The 23,173-nt window shown below is 37.6% G+C and overlaps 1 protein-coding gene across 4 annotated transcripts in view; it reads right to left on the reverse strand.

Moving 5' to 3' along the window:
• Positions 1–638: 638 nt before the first annotated feature.
• Positions 639–23,173, reverse strand: part of DUSP8 (dual specificity phosphatase 8) — a 1,059,944-nt gene continuing 1,037,409 nt past the window's right edge. For all 4 annotated transcript variants that reach the window (XM_044059067.1, XM_044059068.1, XM_044059069.1 and 1 more), the window contains 4 exons: positions 17,550–17,716; positions 11,584–11,743; positions 9,139–9,262; positions 639–3,673 (listed from right to left, as the gene is read on the reverse strand). In XM_044059067.1, coding sequence (XP_043915002.1) covers positions 2,458–3,673; positions 9,139–9,262; positions 11,584–11,743; positions 17,550–17,716 — 1,667 coding nt within the window. In that variant the 3' untranslated portion in view covers positions 639–2,457. The remainder of the gene's footprint in view (positions 3,674–9,138; positions 9,263–11,583; positions 11,744–17,549; positions 17,717–23,173) is intronic.

Genomic DNA, 23,173 nt, shown 5'->3' on the forward strand with positions numbered 1-23,173 from the left:
TCTATTTGCTCAAATATCTAAAATATATTTTCAAACCTGCCCATAAGATATATACACAGTATATGCACTCTGGAATACAAGACTTATAAAGTGGTGAACAGTTCTATCATTTATAAGGCTGTGTCAAACAAGCAACAGAAATTTACTCATGTTGAAAAAACAAAGAAAAAAATACTAGTAGCCTAGAAGGAGTAGCAGTGGTGATGACAGAATCAGCTGTAAAAGTGTGTGTGTGTGTGCGAGCGCGTGTCTGTGCGCACCAGGGGGCGTGTTTTTACTTTTTTCTTTTCTTTTTCCTGAATACAGAATTAATTTCAACACAGAATTTATTAACATAAAAGAAATCATTTCACACTGAAAAATAACCTACAGTCAACAGTATCAGCATTTAAGTTGCAAACATTGTTTCTTTGTCAGACTCTCGAGTTTGGCAACTCTACAATTTTTTTAAAGACACACTACAACTGTAAAACATACAGACAGACACACACACACACACACACACACACACACACACACACACACACACAAAACATTGCCCTCCGAAGCAAAAAAAAAAAAATCAAATAAACTCCCACACTTCTCTTATGATGAGATGCTGAGAAACTTGACATTAAGTAATGATATGACAAAAGTTATTGCAGCTTATTTTTTAATGAAATTCTTCCTTTAAAAAAAATAAAATAACCTGAGATGAGAAACACTTTCTTGTCATTATCATTTTCTCCTTCCGTACAGAAAACGGGCAAAGGCGCGCCATAAACCTGAGGTATTTGCATAAAGCAGCACAAAAACAATTCAACTGTTTTACTCTCATTTCTCAACAAATCTTTGATACACTGTTATGTACAATAATATATTAGTGATCCGAACTGCCAGCATTGATTCATAAATTTATCATTGAACTTGCATGACTTTTCATTAAATAAGTAATTCCAAATTGCCAGCGTCACGATAATGGAGAAGACAAAGTAGGATGCGCCAACAATGACTATCCTTTTTTTCTAACAGTTCAACAAAAACATATCAACATGAGAAACACAAAGTGAAAAGCAAGCAGGGAGATCCTGGCTCAGACTTTCAACTTTACAGGATAATCATATTCTGGAAACAGCCTTTTGTTTTAATGAAAGATAGTTCTGCAATGTGACACTGTCCAACACTGAACAAAAATGAATGAGATTTGTATTGCTCAAAGTGTTTATCCCTTCAACAATACAGTTTGTATTTAGTCCATGTACCGTCAACAGTTTGTATTGTTTACTTTTTCAGTCTTGATGGACGAAATGAAACAGACACAAAAGATATTAAATATTTGAAAAAAAAAATAAAACTGTGTACCATAGACATACATAGATATATAAAACAACAGACACAAATATATGCACACGTCTATGTGCGTGTCTGTATCAATTTCTGTCCTCTTCTCTACTCTCCGTATTTGAATCCATATGTATATCTGTGTATGTATGTATGTGTACATATATAAACACGCAGACCAAGACAGACAAATTCTGACACTCTTACATTATAGTGCAGTGTTAAGAAAGCCATTTCACTGAACAAGCACAGAACCGGGAGTGAAAGGGAGGCAAACTGTGAAAAGGAGCAATACAATAAAAGATAACAAATAAAGCTGACATCCCTGGAGTTTGCTGTAGTAAGTATCTGTGCCCAACTTCCAAGGTAAGTACAAGGCTAGCTGCCCTTGCAGGCCAATTTAAGCCTAGCCAACATCTCTTCTCTTTAAGGGTGAGAATCAAACCCTGCACCTTGTGTCTGTGATGTCTATGAACAGCTTGCTAATTTAATGGCAACTGTTTGAATAAAGAATGAATAAGATATAAAGTGACACAAGCCCTACATAAGCTTTTTTAGTTTTTCTTTTGGCCAAACTACCCTGAGAAAGATCTGTGATTAAACCAGTAAGGACTTTGCAGATGATCACTGCAGTTCATAAAATAACCTTCTTTGCTCCAAAGGAACAGCAGAAACTATAGAACACCAGTACCACCGTACTTTGCTTGAACTTGTGTAGTTCTGCATTTTTTTTTTAATTTTAGTTTCCTGGAAAAGAATTTTCATGATATATGCAATGATGTAAACAACAAAATTGCACAACATGTGACCAAATTAAATAAACAAATTAGGAAATAAGTACAGGAAGAAAATATATTCTTGTAGAAAATAAATATTGTTATACAATGAAAAATCTGAAGGAATGGCAAAGTAAGGGACACTTTATTCTACATATTTTAATGAGCACACAATACTGACTCTAGTGCACTTTTCAAAGAACGTCTCCCTCTTCTTTCCTTTTCAGAGTTTGCTCAGTGATGTGTCATGACTTTCATGGTTTGTACTACTGTAGTCTTGTTTTACTTTAAATCACAAAAAATAATTTATAAATAACCAACCCTCCCCTTCACTGTTAAATAAGCCCAGGACATTGGAGCATCAAGACACTTCAATAATTTCCATGCTCCCAGAAAAACTAGACTGTTTGCCTAACTTGCCCAGGTCTTCCCGCGACCTGCTCTCTGAGATGCCTTCCTCGAATTCCATCTGACAGCTGCGTCTCTTGAACTGTTTTTCTGATGTGCTTTCCTCATGCCAGCTGTGTCTAGAATCCCTGTGCTCTGGCTGTCTGTCCCTCAGTCTGACCTCACAGTTTGTCTGTACAGTGCTGCAGCTATAAGACGTATACGCTGTGCTTCCAGTAAAAAGGACACTGTTAGTATGGCTCGTCTGAGAGTCCGAACTAAAGTACCAAGTGCTGTCCACAGCGGAGTTGGCTGATGTTGTGGTGTGACCTGTTTCCAAGTGTTTACTCCAAATACTTATACCATTATTCCCTAAAGAGTTTTGTTGGCTTCCAGTTGGAAGGTTCAAGAACAGAGTTGTTTTGATACTCTCCCCCTCTGTGCTTGCGGTAGTTTTTTGTGTATTGCCCACTGCACCCCCAGTTAAAGTTAGTGTGTGAACAGGTGAACTACTTGAGCCTGTCAAGTCGCCATTATACTTGTGCTTTCTCCTATGACGCACTTTTGGTTCTAGAGGAGAGTCATTGCCAGTGGTTCTGTCTGGACTATCTAGAACTGGTAAGCCATGACCAACACAGTGTACCCTTGATGGGCTATCTAAAAACAGAGAAGATTTACTCGGAGATGGTAGATTGGATGGACTGTCAAATTTGCAAAGCTTAGCTGCATCATCTGTGTCCATGGGTGAAGCAGCCACATTGGATGCTGGCGAATAGGCTGATTTGATGTCCAAAGAAAATGATCTCTTTAGCCGATTACTGTCCTGAATCCGCTCTGAAGAGAGATGTAGACCATTGAGACTTTGTTGTAAAATGACAGATGACACAACTGTTGAATCTAAGCATGTGCTGTCACTTTCAGCCTTGGACAGACAGTCAGTGATCTTCTGGGATACATTTTCAGTCTCTCCTACAGTCTCTGAGGTAGGGGAAGCAAAATGACTGCTCTCAGTAACACTGCTGGTTGTCTCCACGTACTTGGACTCTAATTCACTTTCATGCCTCTCTTTTTGGGACTTCATTGAAGCTGAGGACCAAACCTTCAACAACTTCAGGCTTTTCTCATACTCTAACAGCTGTCCCAAGAAGTTGAAATTAGGAGATATTGATGGCCTCCTATCTTTAATAAACCTGAAAGGCAAGACAGACTCCTATTAGTACAATCAATTCATGACGATAAGCATACACAACATACGTGCAACTTTAGTTTAACAGATTTTTCTAAGCCAAATTTAAATCCTAAACTGAGTTGTAAGCAAAATGATAAAAATGGTTCTGGATGAAGGCAGGTAGGTGTTGAGCCAGAAAACAGGATGGACAATCATAATGTCAACATTGGCTAAAGAATTTCACTTGGTTAAGATACGGAACAGTTGTCAATTTAGTTATCTAACAAACTGACAAAGGGGAGCAATTTAGATGTCTATGAAACTGGGAAAGGGGGGCAGTAACAGACTGAGCCATAACATCTGTCCACCAAAGGGTAGATGACAAGCATACACTTGTGGTTAGGTAGAATGGGTGAAATTCTGTATTAGCACATGATACGACGATTATTAAATCACATTTTCTTTCTTTTAGTACATAATCCTTTATTTGACATACAATAAGCAACTTTAGGTGAGAATTATTCAATACCACATGATATTTTAACTTACATTAGCAAAATGCTGCATAAATTCGTGTTAACAGGAATATGATATAATTTAGCAATGTACTGAAAGGAATAAGTATTAATTCATTGGAATGTGGTTTTGTGGCAGGGTGCAAGTGTCTGTACATATGTGAATGTGTGTTTATAGTTTTACAAAGAGCCAATTTGGAACACAGACCAACATAAAAGTCCTGTGTTCCAACCTATTAAAGATGGTTTAAACTTGGAGAATGAGTTTCTCAGCTGTTTGTTTAAGTAGTGAGGCCTAGCACTGGAATTTGCAGACAGTTGGCTGTGGAAGTAACTTTATGCCGTACACAATGATGCCCTAATTCATGGACCTCTCACTACACCATAGAGCAGTCTTGCATTACTCAGTAGTGGGGGATTTCAAAGCTACATATAAATGCAGTAGTCCGATGAATGGCGTTACATGCACAGCCAGTAGTCCCATGCATGGCATTATATGTACAACCAGTAGTCCAGTGCATAGCATCACATGTACATGGCATTATGTGTACAATCAGTAGTTCGGTGCATGGCATTATGTGTACAATCCAGTGCATGGCGTTACAGGTACAGTCAGTAGTCTGGCGAATGGCACTGCATGTAGATGCAATAGTCTGGGGCACAGTATTTAAACTATGCCATTGCATATCCTACTGATTGCTCTGCATGGAATAAATGCATAGCACAGTGATTTTTGGGCTCTATACATACAAGATCTGCTCAGAAAAGTGTGCAACATGCATATGCATACATATTATAGACACGTGCACCTATGCATTTCACTGGGAGAATTAGAGCAGAGTGAAGTGGAGCGGCCCTGTCTTGTTCAGACTACTGATCTAGGCAAGTAGTATGACTGCAGTGTGTATGCAGAGCTGTACATCGGCAGTTACATGGCTGTATCACTGAGGGTCTGCCAGTCGGAGTAAGCATCCTCCTTTGGGGGCATGAATCTCCTATGCTGTATACAAGCTGTTAGTATGCAATCACACTCTGAACTTTTACAGACAAAGCTGTGGGGGGGGGGGGGGCACTGCCCTGAAGGAAGCTGTTAGGGGGCATGAATGACTCTGTAAAAGAGGTGCTGATCAGTCCCCAGAAGTCAGTGGCAGTTGCACAGCTGGGTGTGAATGCAGCAATATAGCAACTACTTACACGATTAGTTTAGTTAATAGTTTTAATCTGTGTGTGTGTGTGTGTGTGTGTGTGTGTGTGTGTGTCTGTGTTAGGAACTGTAGCAAAGAACAAGAATAGCAAGAGTCCACAGTACATTTGTATTTCTTCAGAGAACTTTTTTTTTTTTTGGTCCTGACGAATTGTGGCATGGCCCAGGATGCCAAATGACTTATCTAAACCTCTAAAAATTGCTCATAGAAGCTTGTAACCTGTCTGTGTTTTTAAAAGGTGGAAATTATGTGTGAACATACATGCACCTCAAGCCTGTGAAGGTGGTTAGGTGATCACTCTAACAGTTGCTTAAATTACTCAAGTGAATTATTCAAAGCTGCACAAATTACAACTCGATGCATTTTGGCACCATGCAGAGTATGCATAACTGTGACCAGCAGTCCTGTAGAACAGTGCAACTCATGTCATTTGTGCAGCACAAGCTGCAGTGCTGCACAGCTCCCTACTGGGTCCCTTTTCAGAGCTGACTGCTGTAGTCACGACATATATTTTAATCTGTAACTGCAGTTTTAGTGTTACTATATTTTACCTTTATTTAGACTTGGTTTATACACTTTTGTGTGCCTCTTAATTTAAAGTACTGCAGTGGTGCTTTTCTAATTATTGTAATTAAACAAAGCTAGCTAGTGACACACAAAGGGTGTAAGTACATCAGTGATAGCAGGTACAGAAGACAAGTAAACTATCTGCAGGTACTCTGTAAGATACATAGGTAAAGGATCACATGGAAATAATATTAATACAATAATTACTACAGATGGTTATTTATTGAGTATATGTCTTTATGTAGATCTCTGTCTTTATCTCTCTCTCTATATAGCTAAGTAGACAAATCTATATCACGCACACATATATGTGTATTCTACATATAGTCCATATATATTTTCTATACATAGAGAGAAACAGAGACAGAAAGAGAGGTAGATACAGAGATAAATATGCAAGTGTCCAAAGAAAATTTGAGGTATTTTTTTAAACACACAGATTGTGCTCTAGATGGACGATGTGATTTTTGAAACTTTTAAGTATTTAATAGAATGTAGGCATACCTCTCATCAGGACTCTGATTGCTATGACAATTCAAAACTACACACGAAAATCCAAAAAAGAACAAGATGAGAGTCTGTTTCAACCCAAGAACCGATACTATAAAATTAATTAGTCCCATACCTTTTTGTGTCAGCTATCAGGAAATCAGAGGTGAAGCCTTTAAGGTATTTCTGGGTAAAGTGGCATTTGCTAACTTCCTTTTAATATTGGGTGACATATATAGATGTCCCCAGGGAAAAAAAAGTGTTCTCAGTACAATGTCTACAAATTTCAGCTTATCATAGTAAGGAATGGATGCTCTGGGAATTAAGAAATGATTTCAGTTTTTTATGTCTGCATATCCTGCTTGTTTTGCCTGCAACATTCATATATTCAGTGTTAATGAATAAAGAAAACCGCCTTCTGACATTGTAGTACAAATTTAAGTCATTTGCTAGGTCTAAAGCGTCTAAACTTATAACCCTTATCACTAGTCTGTTGCCACACATGAGCTGGCATCCTGGTTACCCACTGCAGCACATGTGCTCCATACCCCATCAAAGCTTCACTAGACCTGCAGTATTATCTATGAAACATTTGTAAAACAAATCTCCATCTGATATTACATTTGAGGAACAATTTCAGGTGGAGTAAATTCTGCACAGACCAACATGTCTGTCTCAAAAAAATGATACAATAAATGAAATGGAATGAATCACTTGAAACACAGTAAAAATGTACAGCAGCTGAGCAGTCATAATAAAACATGCTCCATAAATGATGTGAGAGGGGTACCTGCAGGGGGATGTAACTAAATTGATGAATAATCTTAAAGCAAATAAAAACTAAGTGTATTTAGAAACAACTTCGCATTTGCATTTTGTACACCGCTTCTAATCATAACATCGGGATACTTCTGAGTCCACATTTTTGATAGCGCTTGTCTCCAGCACATGTACATTACAAAACACCTTTTCAGTGAAAGGACATACTGAAAGGCTAACACAGCAAGTAATTTGTGCAAGGACTTGCACACTATCTTTACTAAGGCATCATGGGGCATATGCAAATTGCCCCTAAAAATACAATTTGAGCACACCAGCTCCTGAATGCACAACAGCATACAGGACTTTCATACTTTTCAAGCCAACAAACCACACTCCATGATTTATCAGTATTTTTCACCCTAATTAGAGATCAGTAAAATATAACTGGAGAATTTAACTATATCCTGAACTATACTTCACAAAGTTCTGCTTCTGGCAAACAATTTTGCCCTGTTAGTCCTAAAATAAGTGATTCTTTGTGAAAACAAAATAAATAAATAAAGTCAGCTATTAGGAGTTAACAGTCCTTTTTTTACTTCAAAAAGGTGCAATTTGTCTGACTGCATCGAGACCTATGGTCAGTAGTATCAGTGTTTTACTGCTTTACAATCAATCATTTGTGGCTTTGACCCTGAATACTGAGGGAAGAGGTCAAAACACTACATCTGAAACATTCAGTTTAAAAAGAAACCTGCGCTGTGCCCACCTCAAGGGTTGTCACCCAGTACGATAGAAATAAAAGAGCCCACAGCAAACAAATGCAGGGCCCAGGCAGAAAGACCCAGTAAAACAGATAAGACACTTGTTTTTAGTTCATATGTTATACAATACACAGAGTGCCAATTGTTCTGCCGTAAAGTCCCAGCAGGGGGCGGCTTGGCATGCTACTACCCACTCTTACTGAGTATGTACAGAGTACATAACTGAGCCACAAAAATTCTTCAGGGGCTGGGGCTGCTTATCAAATTTCCCATAGTGGAACATTATTTAAAAAAGAATTCTGTGTAGGCATCTTCATTGTTTGGTCACTGCATATCAATTAGTCTGTTACTATGGGATCAGCATTCAATTCAGGGCCATAAAAGGTCATTCCATTCATTTTTATAGTAATCTACTTAGAATAAGCAGGCAAGGAATGACGCACAAAAATAAAAACAGATTTTTTTTTTTTTTTTTTTTTTTTATATACGAACCACTACAAACACAAATAATAGCCAATGCAATTTAGAACCGTTTTATTATAAAACCAAAAACACTCCTAGTGCCTTAGCTATTGTGCCTTTATAGAGTGATGAAGACTATAAAAACACAGCTTTTTTACATTTCACAAAATTAATCTAACAATTAAGTAATCAATTAAAACAAACCCAATATTCCTAACCCCTTCATAAAAAAACACTTCCAATTAACTTCCCTATTAAATATTCTTTTTTGTTTCTTTGTTTAACAGCAGTGCTGAAATCTTAGGATTGAAAAGATCTATATAACAAACCTATTCCCTTACTGTAAAGCTTGCGTAGTGTTTTACCCACTACCCAGAAAGTCTGCATCTTTCAAATTTCAGTCCTGAAACTGGTACTCCTGCAGGAAATGCCTTGATAACCAACAATCAATCACATCTACAGACAGCACCACAGAGCAGACTAGAGGTTTAAATGTATTTAGGACTGAGACGTCAGTATACTCAGTTCAGTGTCTAGTGAGTTAAAGGCTGTTTCTGATTAGCACCAGCTTCAGATGTAATAACTAATACGCTCTGAGCTAATCAAGGAAATCAGCTGATCTCCTCTATACTAACGGGAAGTATGCAACTTAAGTTATTCTGCAAAGCCCTTTTTAAGGAGTTGAGTATTGGCTACAGTGTGCTGAAGAGTATGGCACATCCTTACCTGTATGCATCGTCGGAGGACATGCCCATGGTCTTCATAACATAAGCAATGGCAATTGTTGCTGAACGAGAAATACCAGCCAGACAATGAACAATCACACGACCATTGGAGAGCTTTGCTTTATCTGTGAATTAGCAAGAAAAAAATTGCAGTTACTTAAAAGAACTTCAGGTACAATACTGACTAAACCGCATTGATGCAGAGAAATGCCAAATAAGGAGAACTGCGTTTGTATATATTGTCTTCTTTACCAATAAACTCAAAACCTCATTAGCTATTTCTTGCAGGAAAGTCTAACAACACAACTAGACCATTCTCTCTCTTTCAGGTAAAGATTTAAAGGTAGCATCCTTAAAAGTGCTTTTTACTGCTTCATATTGTTTTGTCCTACATGATTGGACCATAAGTGTTAGGTTGCCTTATGAAGTATGACAGGTGAGCAGTGGGCAAAGCAAGTAATACCACAAACTGTAACCTGCAGAAAAAAATAAATCTACCACCAGCAGGGATCCTGCAATTCTACAACAAAGTGCATCACGTTACTGCTCCAAACCATCATTTCTCAAAACATCCAGAAAACAAGGTGATTCTGAAAAATTCCATAATACTGTTAAATTCATGAAGGACTTGCATGAAATCACATTTATCTAGATTGGTTTTAAACAACTTTTCTCCAGACTACCAAGTACTGTACTGTAAAATCCTGAACTGTATGTAGCACAATCTGCAGTGTAACACTTTTTTTTGTTTTTGTTTCTGTTGCAGCACATCTCCTGTGATGCCATCTTCTGCAGGGTTATGCCCTTCAAACCGGTTCCTCTGCTGGCCAAATGTGCCCCCTCTCCCTCTATTATTTACAGCATCCTTCTTTTCGATTTTCTCCTCATTGCTAAATATGTTGTCCATCACTGTACTCCTCTGCATGGCATCTGATTACCTGGATCTCCATCAACCATTACTTTTTATAAGACAGAGTCATCCAGATCACCTGATACCATGACATTACAAATGCATCTTTCATCTTCTGAATTACACCTTCAATTCTCTTCTTTTGTATCTCATCTTCACTCACAGCCTTCATCTTATACTCAGAGAACCACCAGCAACATCCCTCTGCTGCCACCAAGCAACCACCTCATAAAGATCCTCCAAAGGTAGGGGAAGATCCCCTAGTGCCCTGGCCAAATTTCTCCCAGCCAGTATGAATACCACCTTGGAAAAAATATATGAAAAAAGTATAAAGGGGTTGAAAAGTATAAATATGGATATGATAGAATATAGGTACTTTGAATATGTAAAACAAAAAGTTGTTTTGTATAATATGGATTATTTGGAATGAAAGGTTAAATGAAAAAAGATTTAATGGAAAATGGTCATTGTCAGAAATTCTGGAAAAGATATGATTTTGGTTATGAAAAAACAGAGGGGGGATTAAAGAAGTAAAAATGTAAAGCAACTGTACATAATTGTAAATAATGTATATAAAATGTATAAAGATGTATATTATGAATTTTAAATAAAGAACCCCTACTCTTCTCAATAGATGCTGAGGGATCTATTACATCCACCCGAGCTACCACCAACTCAGAAATATGGGACCTTTGGTTTAACATCCCACCCAAAGAACAGAGTACATGACATGTTCGGATACTTAAACTATAACATAAATATATGTTCTCTAACATCTGAATCAATAACTTGATTATTTACCCATAGGTATCATTCCTGGGGTTCTGACATAGAGAAGACATGGGCAAACGACAGAATGTAAAACAGTAAGAAACATAACAGAGACTTCCTGTTTTACAAGACAAATTGTAACTTCATTGTGTACAGAACATCTGCTAATGAAAATGTTAAACAAAGGTGTCTGGGAAAGATGCCACATGCTCTTTAAACATTCAGATGGTGTTACTAAGTCATCAACAATGCTTTTTATAAAAGCAAGAATATTACAACAGGGTATCTAGGTGTATGCTTACACATCAAATGTTTTGGAAAACCATGTGTTTTTTCTGACGCTTACAAGTAAAGTAGACAGGACATGCTCTGATACCTGCACACAGTGAAATTAATGCTATTCACAATGGAGACACTGGATAATAAAACAGCTAAGACATCTTAGACCAAAGCTACAGAGACATTTGCTGTGATGTAATCAGGTTTATAAAAATGAATGGCTACCTGTCATATAAATCTGGAGCTTCATAATCTAGCAATAAAATGAGATAGTATATTTCCTGTGCAGAATTATGGCTCGCTCTCATTAGTATTACGTGGTGCAATCAAATTCCAAAAGCTTAATGCATTTGATTCTGACAAAATAGAATGTTTCTTTTGCAGAAATTTTTAAGCCTCTCCTAGTACAGCACACCTCAAAATAATAATTTACTACAGGCAACAATGCTGAAGATTAAGCCATGGCAAAAGGAAGAGACACTGTACCTATAAATTCTGTTGATTTGTCCAGCCACGGAAGAAGCTTCTCACAATAGTTGTCATTGACTGGAATGCGCATAAAATGGCTCTCACTGATGAAATCAGGCTTTGGACAGTTGTTGCTGGCATTAAGGACATACGTGATGCCAATTTGTGCCATCAGATCCTATTACATACAAAGACATGTATAATAAAGTCAGAAATTATTATATGAATTATAGACTATCTACAGACACTCTAATACAGCACTGTAATAAACTAAGCCTAGTTTTAAAATATTGCTGGTCTTTTAATCTGCTAAGTACATTGCACCTGGAGAAAGTGTGCATATGCTGCAACACTGCTTTTGAGTACATCTGTAGTATACTGCAGTACTGCATCTGTGGGAAGTATACAAATGCTGTAATACTGCATCTGATTACACCTGTAATACAATGCACTACAGCACCTGCAGGAAGCATGCACATGTTGCAATACTGCATCAGAGTACACCTGTATTACACTAGAGTACAGATACTATAGGAAGTATGCACCTGTTTGAAGTATACACATGCTGCAATACTGCATCTGAGTACACCTGTCCTACACTGCACTACAGCACCTGCAGGAAGCATGCATATGTTGCAACACAGCATATGAGTACAACTGTATTACGGTGCAGTACAGAATTGATAGGAAGTATGCACCTGTAGGAAGTATGCACATGCTGCAACACTGTGAGTACACCCATATTAAACTGCGCTAAAATACTTGTAGGAAGTACACAAATGCTCCAACACTGTGTCTGAGCACACCTGTATTACACTGTACTACAGCACCTATAGGAAGTATGCAAATGCTGCAATACTGTGTCCGAGAACACCTGTAAAACACTGCACTACAACCCCTCTAGTAAGTATGCATATGCTACAAGATTGCATCTCAGTATATTTGTTTTACATACTACTACAGCACCTTTAGGAAGAATGCATATGCTGCAAAACTGCATCTCATTACGAGTTTACTGCATTGCATTACAGCATCTGCAAGAAATATGCATATGCTGTAACTCTGCATTTGATTATGAAAGAAATGCACTCCATTGCAGCATCTGCAGGAAGTATGTCTCTGCTGCAACACTACATTTGATTAAGAGTGAATTGTTATCCACTGCAGCATTTGCAGGAAGTATGCATATACTGCAACACTGTATCTGAATTAAAAGCATACTGAACTGCATTGCAGCATCTGTATGATGCATGGTATTCATACTGACTACAGAAAGTTTGATCAGGACACCAGGAAACTTCCCTATTTTCAATAACTGCTTGTGGGATCTTTTTTGCTCACCTAATCAACCACCTACTCAGCAGCTGCGACCCCAGTTTAATATCTCATCTGAAGAATAACAACGTCAGGAGTACAACACTTCCCAGTGTTAGTAATAGAAATAATTCACCTTGGGTAGGAATAGAACCCACAGTCTTCTGATCTCCTAACAGAAAAGGCGAGTGTGTCACCTGTTTAACCACTGACACTGTACAGATTTATGCAGTGCATTGCTGTGCTCTGTTGAATTGTTCCTTATGGATAAAGTGGACTGCAATGGAGGCTATGCATTTTAGAGTGCAGGTCTGCCTATGTAGCACAGCCACATTACATCAGAGGTGTGTTCACCCTAAACAACATCAGTGTGGCTGCCAGAGCTTCTGCAAATCACAAAGTCAACCTGCAATTGTAAGCTACACACTCCTTTGCATCATCCAGGGATGGGGCTGCAGTGTCAGTAGTGTTTAAGAAGTTATGCGAGTACAATTGTAAGCTACACACTCCTTTGCATCATCCAGGGACGGGGCTGCAGTGTCAGTAGTGTTTAAGAAGTTATGTGAGTACAATTGTAAGCTACACACTCCTTTGCATTATCCAGGGATGGGGCTGCAGTGTTTAAGAAGTTATGCGAGTACAATTGTAAGCTACACACTCCTTTACATCATCCAGGGATGGGGCTGCAGTGTCAGTAGTGTTTAAGAAGTTATGTGAGTACAATTGTAAGCTACACACTCCTTTGCATCATCCAGGGATGGGGCTGCAGTGTCAGTAGTGTTTAAGAAGTTATGCGAGTACACCTGCAAGCTACACACTCCTTTGCATCATCCAGGGATGGGGCTGCAGTGTCAGTAGTGTTTAAGAAGTTATGCGAGTACAATTGTAAGCTACACACTTCTTTGCATCATCCAGGGATGGGGCTGCAGTGTCAGTAGTGTTTAAGAAGTTATGCGAGTACAATTGTAAGCTACACACTCCTTTGCATCATCCAGGGATGGGGCTGTAGTGTCAGTAGTGTTTAAGAAGTTATGCGAGTACAATTCTAAGCTACACACTCCTTTGCATCATCCAGGGATGGGGCTGCAGTGTCAGTAGTGTTTAAGAAGTTATGCAAGTACAATTGTAAGCTACACACTCCTTTGCATCATCCAGGGATGGGGCTGCAGTGTCAGTAGTGTTTAAGAAGTTATGCGAGTACAATTGTAAGCTACACACTCCTTTGCATCATCCAGGGATGGGGCTGCAGTGTCAGTAGTGTTTAAGAGGTTATGCGAGTACAATTCTAAGCTACACAATCCTTTGCATCATCCAGGGATGGGGCTGCAGTATCAGTAGTGTTTAAGAAGTTATGCAAGTACAATTGTAAGCTACACACTCCTTTGCATCATCCAGGGATGGGGCTGCAGTGTCAGTAGTGTTTAAGAAGTTATGCAAGTACAATTGTAAGCTACACACTCCTTTGCATCATCCAGGCATGGGGCTGCAGTGACAGTAGTGTTTAAGAAGTTATGCGAGTACAATTGTAAGCTACACACTCCTTTGCATCATCCAAGGTTGGGGCTGCAGTGTCAGTAGTGTTTAAGAAGTTATGCAAGTACAATTCTAAGCTACACACTCCTTTGCATCATCCAGGGATGGGGCTGCAGTGTCAGTAGTGTTTAAGAAGTTATGCGAGTACAATTCTAAGCTACACACTCCTTTGCATCATCCAGGGATGGGGCTGCAGTGTCAGTAGTGTTTAAGAAGTTATGCGAGTACAATTGTAAGCTACACACTCCTTTGCATCATCCAGGGACGGGGCTGCAGTGTCAGTAGTGTTTAAGAAGTTATGCGAGTACACTGCAGTACAAAAGAATGGAGGGAACTTAACGTAACTTATAAACATAACTGGGAGTGAGGCAACAGCAGAATACTGCAGACATGTCAGTGCAACCCCAACACTGGACAAAATGATGGAACTCTTTCTAAAGTGGCACGGGGTACAAAGCAGCATGGCTGCACAGAATACAAGCAGCACAGCAAATCAGTCTGATCCATCTTGTTTATAAACTTACCAAGACGATATTGAAAATACAGAGTGTGGATTTACCTTAATTACCTTATTTACTTGACTGAAGCAACACAATAAAAACAATAGCAAATATCAGCCAAAATTTGTTGTAATCACAAAGACTTGTTACATAATAGGATCAAGAGTTAACATGCACTGCAGGCACCCAGTTTATTTATTTTGATGGCAAGGTGAATTACAACCAGACCACAACGCTTTTTCAGCATCCAACACAACACTGCAATTACAAAGACTATTACATATTATTACATGCATAAACAGACCATGCTATAATATTAGCCGCATTGTGTAACAAAACTCATACGTATTGCAGATTGTTGTAACAATTACAGCAATTATAAACAGTAGAATAGAGCTGTACATGAAAGAGTCAGCTTATTTTCATTTTTCGTTTGATAACCAGGCAGGTAACTAGTCTACTGACCCCTTTCATTGGCAAACCAGGTAAAAGTGTACAATAGGAAAGTATACTAAAGAATTACAAATTCATGTACATAGTGTCTTATGTTCACAGATTAGTACTAGGCTAACTGCCCTTGTAGGCCACTTTAAGCCTGGCTAATAACTCCCATGTGAGAATCAAACCCTGCACTTTGTGTTAGGTAAGGGAAACACTTCAACTATTATGCTAACTAGCCAAGATATGGGTTAAACTTTACATAAAAACATATAAGTAATGTATAACATAAGAATGACAAATGCATATATGGATAATTTTGTTTTATATTAATGCAAGTCTTACGTTATAATTTAATAAAGTTGTTTAAAAAATACACAAATATGACTAATCCAGAGAGAACTGGCATTAATTATATATAAAGTAAAAGAGTAGCGGCAATATTTTCTGATAAAAGTGCAATAGTATTTACATAGTGTCAGATGTCCTTTATTTAAAACATATACAGTTAGGATTGATAACTTCCAGATTACATGCTTTGATAACTTGCATGCATCATCAATCCAGTATCTCTAAAGCTGGCACTCTTAGATTCAATGTGCCAAGTGCTGCATTACAGACTTCTTGAATGATTCTATATATTGTTATTTAAATCTGCATATAAATGCATCAACAGGTAATAAATCTATGACCTGAATAAAGTAGAATTCACTGAAAGGAACTGAAAGGGATCAGTACAGGATCCATGCGACTTTAACACTCAAGTAACCAACATTGTGGAAGAATGGATGAAAAGCTAGGTTTGTTATACCAAAAAGATATGCAACTCATTTTATAGTCACACTGGTTTAGAAAAAATGACAAGGGATTTCACAAAGTTTAAGTCACAGATAAAGTGCCCGGGGAAACAAAACTGCAAGTGATGAGCACACATTACTAAAGTAAGAATCTATGACTACAATCAACAGAACAAACTAGCATTATCTGCTAAGTAAGCGAGTAACAGGATACTGTCATATAAATAAACAGCCATCACCAGCAGGAAAAAGGAATTCCTGTTCACTGTTAACAGGTAGTTTCGGTGGGTGGACAAGCAGAGTAATGTTCAGATTTGCTGTCTCTATATAGGAGACATAGACAGAACAAACAGGGTCCGAAAGAACATGTGATATGCATGATAAAATCATATGACTATGCTTAAAAAGTGTAAATATTTCAATGAAATCAATTTCATCTTCCAGAAACTTTTTGTTTTTACCAAGACTGTAAATGAAATCTCCAAGACAGATTGCGATAATATATCAAACAATTATCATAGAAACTAACTGGGTGACATGATACAGTTGCAGACTGTACTACCAAGTCTAAGAAAGATGAGAAAATCAAAGTCTGCCATTTATACCAAAATACACAGAAAGAAAACATAAAGCTTTAGACATTCCAGTGTCACAGTACATAACAAAGCATTTCAACCTTTTAAAAATGGCATTATGCCCAATAAGACTTATCAAGCCTTCCCCCTCCCCCCAAAATAACAAAGCTTTATAATGACATCAGGATGTGAGTTTCCTCTTTATCAGACTCTGCCACCAGCTTTCTCATCTCCATAGTACCTTTTCTTTCCCCTAATTTTGCCTCCTTCATGATGAAATTCCTGTGGAATTTGCTTTGACACACTATGGTGATCTCATAGCTAAAACACTTCACTGATACACTCATAAAACACCATTCTAGGACAGTTTTTGGCCTTAATCCCCTGCTGTTCTGACCTGTTTCAACTTTTCAATCTGTGATCCTAAGGTTACTTGCATTGCTAAATGCGGATTGAATGTGTATAATTGTTTTTAATGGAATGAAGATATGCTTCATAAGTACAAATGGTACAGGGTGCACCTAGTATGTGTCTTAGCAGTGTGTGTATTACACTTTATTTTATGAAGCCCATATATGTAACTTACTAGTGTAACTGCATACATTTACAAAAGCTAATTTGTGGTGTTCTCTAATTTTGAAATAAGCTATTCTGAGCCTGCATTTTACAGAGAAAACCTGAACAGCATAAAGGGCAGCAGAAGTCAGTTTATTAGGACTTGAATGTCTTATTGAAAAAATGCGTGCAATGTTTTATGCTTTATTATTAAATGCCATCCTGACCCTCTAGAGCAGCAATATGAACAGGACACGTCAGTCTGACATTACCTTATTTAAGACGTCTTTTTGAGAGCCCAGGTACAGATGTGGAAGGATTTTAGTCGGCCCCACGTTGGCAACAGGTAGGCATGGCTGGGAAATGCTCATTGGCAGAATGTTAGTTGGTTTACCCTCACAAAGGGCAGGGAAACATGAGGAGAAAGCAGCAAATCCTCCTACAATATAAGAAAAAGAAAATACAGAGTTCATTTATTTATTTTAAAATGTCAAATTCTGAAACAGTACAATAAGTCAAATGCTACAGTTACTGGTTTACAGGATTTAAAATCACTGACAAACCAGTTCAAAAGTTTGTCAGCTGGTAAATATCCAAAGAATCCAGGTCTTTGAAAGACCTAATAACTGTAATAACTGAGTAAGAAGCATACACCAACATCATGAAAGCGTTATGTAGTTAGGCAGACAACTAAATGAACAGTCAGACATGGTACAAATACAATTCTAGTCCGTGACCTGTTTAACAGTGACAACCAATAACTTGGGGACAAGCACACTGAAAATGCCTTCTATACATGCAAATACAATAAAAGGGATTCCATACTGAGCAGAAGAAGAAAACAAATAATAAATACAATTTCTATTATGCCAGACCTTTTTTATTATTATGTCAACTTTGGTACTATTAAGTACTCAGAAAATGTGTAGTGTGTCACCCTGCACAAGGATCTTTGTTTCTGTCAGTCTGTCCAGAAAAACAGTAAAACAATATTTTCTTGTTTCTGCTCCTATACTTAATTATGCCATCTTCGCAGAAGTGAATAATGTTCTTTGGATGAGACAATAAACTAAAGCCCCATCTGCCCGAGTTGGTGGTAGCTCAGGTGGATGTTAACAATCCCATAGCACTCAATCGAAAAAAAAGAGTAGGGAAAATTCCCTGATACCCTGGCCAAATTTCCTCTCATCACTATGAATACCATCTCGAGTCTCCTGTGAAAGGAGGACACAGGCCTAGTAAGACTAACCTGGTCAACAAAGCATAAATAAAAAACAGTGTTGAAATATTACTCATTCAATTTTAAAAGCCTTATGTCTCTACTTTCTTGCATAATATGTGACCTCACTTGTACTACTCAAAGCAATGTGAGAAGAATATGCCCTAGCAAGGTTACCTGTCACAAAAGGAGATACAGCCAGCCCAGCTATCTGGAATTTTGTAAATAATTATATGTCATTTGTGAGCATCAACATGATTCATATAGGATACTTGTGTTACAAAAATATTAGAACTGTGTGTCAGTTGTATATTAAACTGCTGGTACAGAAGTGTGTTGAAGAGGTTTTTGCAAAGTGCTTAAAATGTAACCACAGCATGCCCTACTGGAATAGAACAGAAATGTACCTGCACTATTGTAACTGTTTAGAAGTATATATTTTAATAGTGGAAACTGAAATACAGGTTGACTTCAGAAAAATAGCTGAAATAAAATTACTTTATGGCCAGGCCATGAAAAGATGTTACCTTTCAGTTTCAGTGCATCAAGAGACAATGTCTAAAATTATGGGCGGATGAAGACTAAACGTTTGAGTCTCATTTGCCTGAAGTTCAACCCACCAGAGCTCCTCCACAAGAAATCACTGTTGGTGAGTTGTGCTGGCACTGATGTCCTTTTCTGGATAATTTCCCCCTTCTTTGAGTTTGCTCAGCCATGGAGTTGATATATATATATATATATATATATATATATATATATATATAAGTTTAGGGGTGTGGGGGCTTGGCAGAGTTGCAAAAACAAATTTAAAAAGTGTCATTTCTGCCTTCTTTTTCAGGGAATGCAGTTCAGAAATTCTGATCCTTGGCAAGCAGAAAGCTGTCCACTCATAGTGGAAGTATCCTAGCACATCTTTAGCACAGATGACTAAAGGTCTGAAGTACTAATGAACTGTATTATATTCCCTGTGTACAAGGTTTGAGTTCTTCCTCCTTCATTTGCCTATCATATAACTCTGAGCAAGTCTTTAGCCAGACAGTTCTCCTACAAAATGATCAATTATGTCCAGTGGGCTTATCCCGCCACAGAATAGGTACAAAATAAATAATTAAGTAAATAAAGTAAGACTATATCCTATAAACCAACTTCAGTTATTATGTTTAAGATATTACTCAATGTCTCCACAGTTAGTGCTGAAAACATCCACTACTGCACTTGATCATTAAGACAGAATCATACCTCTCAACCTCTTAGTGCAAGAAATCTTGACAAAGCCTGAAATAATGGTGAGACAAAGGCTCAAAATAGGGACAGATTTTAAATATTGCTCTTATAAACTTAGAAAGTTGCTAGTGTTATGGGATTTGTGTCAGCATGCATTTTTCTGAGGGATATGAAGTATGAAACTCAACTTTATCTCATTATTTAGTGACTTCAATCCACAGATCATCCCAGGGTTTTCCAGAAAACTGCAAATTTTATGAGGAGCTTACCAAAAATATTAGGTCAAATCTGAGCATTCTGCGAAAATCTCAACTTCTTAGTGCAAGAAATCTGGACAAAGCCTACAATAATGGGGGACAAAAGCCCAAAAATAGGGATAGATGTTAAATATTGCTCTTACAAACTTAGAAAGTTGCTAGAATAACAAGATTTGTATTAGCAAATGTATAAAGTCTAAAACTCAAATTTATGCCATTGTTTAGTTACTTCAATCCTTAGTGATTTGCCAGAAAGCCACACATTTTATGAGGAACAGACCAAAAATATGAAGCAAAAGTCTGAACATTTTATAAAAATCTGGACAGTTGTGAGGTAAGAATATGGAGGGAATCAGTCTGGCAACATCTGACAATGCACTCATATATATATTTTTCTCTGAGTGATAGCTGTTAGTCATAAGCAGAGAACAATGTTGCATAGTCTGGATTTCACCAGAAAGCTCTCCCACACTGGTGTTCAATGCATTTAATATTTATTTTTCCCTGCATAAACCGACCATGGTGGCTGTAAGACAATTCTTTGTTTGCATTTATTCTTCAGTACACTACATGTACCTTTTAACATAGTACCTTAGCATATCGAAAAGGAATAAGTTTAAATTAGCAATGCCGTTTTGCACTTCTGCACAGTTTTAATGACTGGGACCTGGTAGGAAAGCATACAGACAGCAGATCTTAAGTTACTCTTTGAATAAACTAATTTGTGAAATGCTATTGGCACTCCACAATATGATTTATGGTTTCATATGAATGCTTCTGGGATGTCTGTTAAATGCTTCATGATACACTTTGGTTAATACTGCATGCAACAGCAGGATGTTAAGAGTTCTTGTGGTACAGTTTTCAATTGTCTGCATCGATTTTGATGTACGACTGGGCATTTCCATGACATTTGCTTGATGTACAATATGTTAAAAAGTGAATAATATTTCATGTAAAAATTGTGGCCAAGTAACAGGAAACAGACGGACAATTACAAGAGCAGCAACAGCAAGGACCATTACAATCACATCAGTTTTCTCAGACGCACATGAGACGATTTTCAGTGCATGCATTAGTAACCGATACTGACCGCCAGACACACAAAACTGCTTTCAGGGATAACCTAAGAGTACTTTAACAGTTGTGGGAATCAAACCCTGATCATTGTGTGTTCCTGACGACATGCTTGTGCCCTAGCCTTTAGGCTACAACCATATATTATTTACTTAAATAGGAATCTTTATGCATTTAATAGACCTACTGTAAAAATATTCCCTGAATATACGCAGGATATGTGGTTTGTCAGATCCACATACAAGTTATATTTATTAAATTTGTTGAGCGAGTTACGCTGATCACAAATTATCTTTGTAGTAAAAAAATCGTGGTTATCAGCAAACATGGCTTACAAAGATCCACAAAACACAAATCATGAAATATTAAAGAAATGCAACTTATAAAATGTAACCTACACTATTGGTCAAATAGATATGCACCAATACAAAGAAATGCAAGGGAAAAATGCAGTAACAACATTTATTTATATTACCTACCACCTTTCTGAATCTTCCATGTTGGTTTTATCATCTCTTCTGAACTTAAATCTACCGAATAAAATTTTACTATTTATATTCAAATCAGTATCCCTTTGACATGCAGAAGGAGAATAAAATAAATGTGTGCCTCTGGTGATACTAGAATTACCCTGTACTCACATTCATTCTTATAGGTTCATAGGTGTGTTGTAGGCTTATGACCACTGGGGCCTTTTTAAGCCTAGCCATGCATCCCAAATCTCGACAAGTTCTGATACCCTTGGCTAGTGCAAGCAGAGTCTTGGGAGATGAAACATGTACAGTCTGCCTATGTCCATTACAGACATAGGTGCCAAACCAGGGGTGAATTTCCTGTTCCCCATTCAGTTATACAGGAATTCATTAATCTACTGCAATTTCAGCATCTCAACTGGAAGAGGGTAGTACTGGTTAAACTAAATATCAGTCTTTTCAGCTGTTTTTCATTAACAGAATGACAGACTGTTCTGTAAAGATCCAAACTCTGCAGTTGCTTGGTACCCTAAGTATTAAAGTTACCACTCCTCAAGAGCCACCTCCAGACTGCTTAAAGCTGCAGCTTTTTCCCCTAAGGAAGGTGCACATTTGCATCTGTCACAGCAGGACTGCCTGTAGCACATTACTATCTGCCACCTCAGGACTGTTTGAAGCTGCAGAGCCCCCAAACCCCCAAGTAAGCTGCATGTTTGCATCTGTTGTAGTGCTCTTAGGTTAAAAAAATAAATAAATAAATAATGCTATAGAAGTCCGCATCATGTCAAAGCATACTGAAGTCTCTTTCGAATAGTTATGTCTGTATTCTTATTTTGGTTCAGTAGTTATAGAAACATAACTAGCAGCTGTTGCAAACTTACAGCATTATGTAAATTCAATTTCTGGAACCGCTGAAAGCAATACATCTCCTTAGAACCATTTTCTGCAATAGTATTAAAATTAACAAACATGCCAAATTAAACAGCAACACGGACGGACACACACACACACAAAACTGAAGGTGAATATGCTTCATATCAATAAAACCCATCAATCTAAAGTGTAGCAAAATGGATAAATTAATGCAGCAATAAATGTTACATTCACCATGCAGCAGTACCCGTTTAGTATGATTACATAACTTCTAATACACACAATTACTGGTGCATTAAAAGAAATAGTTTCAGTTTGCATGGAGATTTCCATAAAACTGAAAAAAGTCTTACTTCTTAAAATTGTATGCCTTAGAACTAGTAATCTCCAGGTCTGTAGACATGTTTTATGGATCTGACCATATTTGGGCTTCCTGATTACATGCAAAGAGCCAATAAAAGAAAGCAACAATCACCATTAACTTTGTGCAGCTGACAGGCTCACGTGCCAAAATTGCCCCTTACCCCAGAGTATTATTATACACCTTCTCCAAAGCCTACAGTGGTTCTACAAGCATCGTGCACTAAGTCTACTCACTTAAGTTTAGTTTGCAAAGTATGACCCTGCTTGCAAAGGCTCCCTTTCCCTGGGTCTTACTAGGGGGCCTTGTATACCCATATATTGTTTTTTGCCTCTCCTCATCATTTAAATTGTATATAAATAGGGACAACACATTGCATCTTTATATATATATATATATATATATATATATA

The sequence above is a fragment of the Protopterus annectens genome, chromosome 17.part0, assembly GCF_019279795.1.
Source record: "Protopterus annectens isolate FY-2018-M chromosome 17.part0, PAN1.0, whole genome shotgun sequence".
Taxonomy (NCBI): Eukaryota; Metazoa; Chordata; order Ceratodontiformes; family Protopteridae; genus Protopterus; species Protopterus annectens.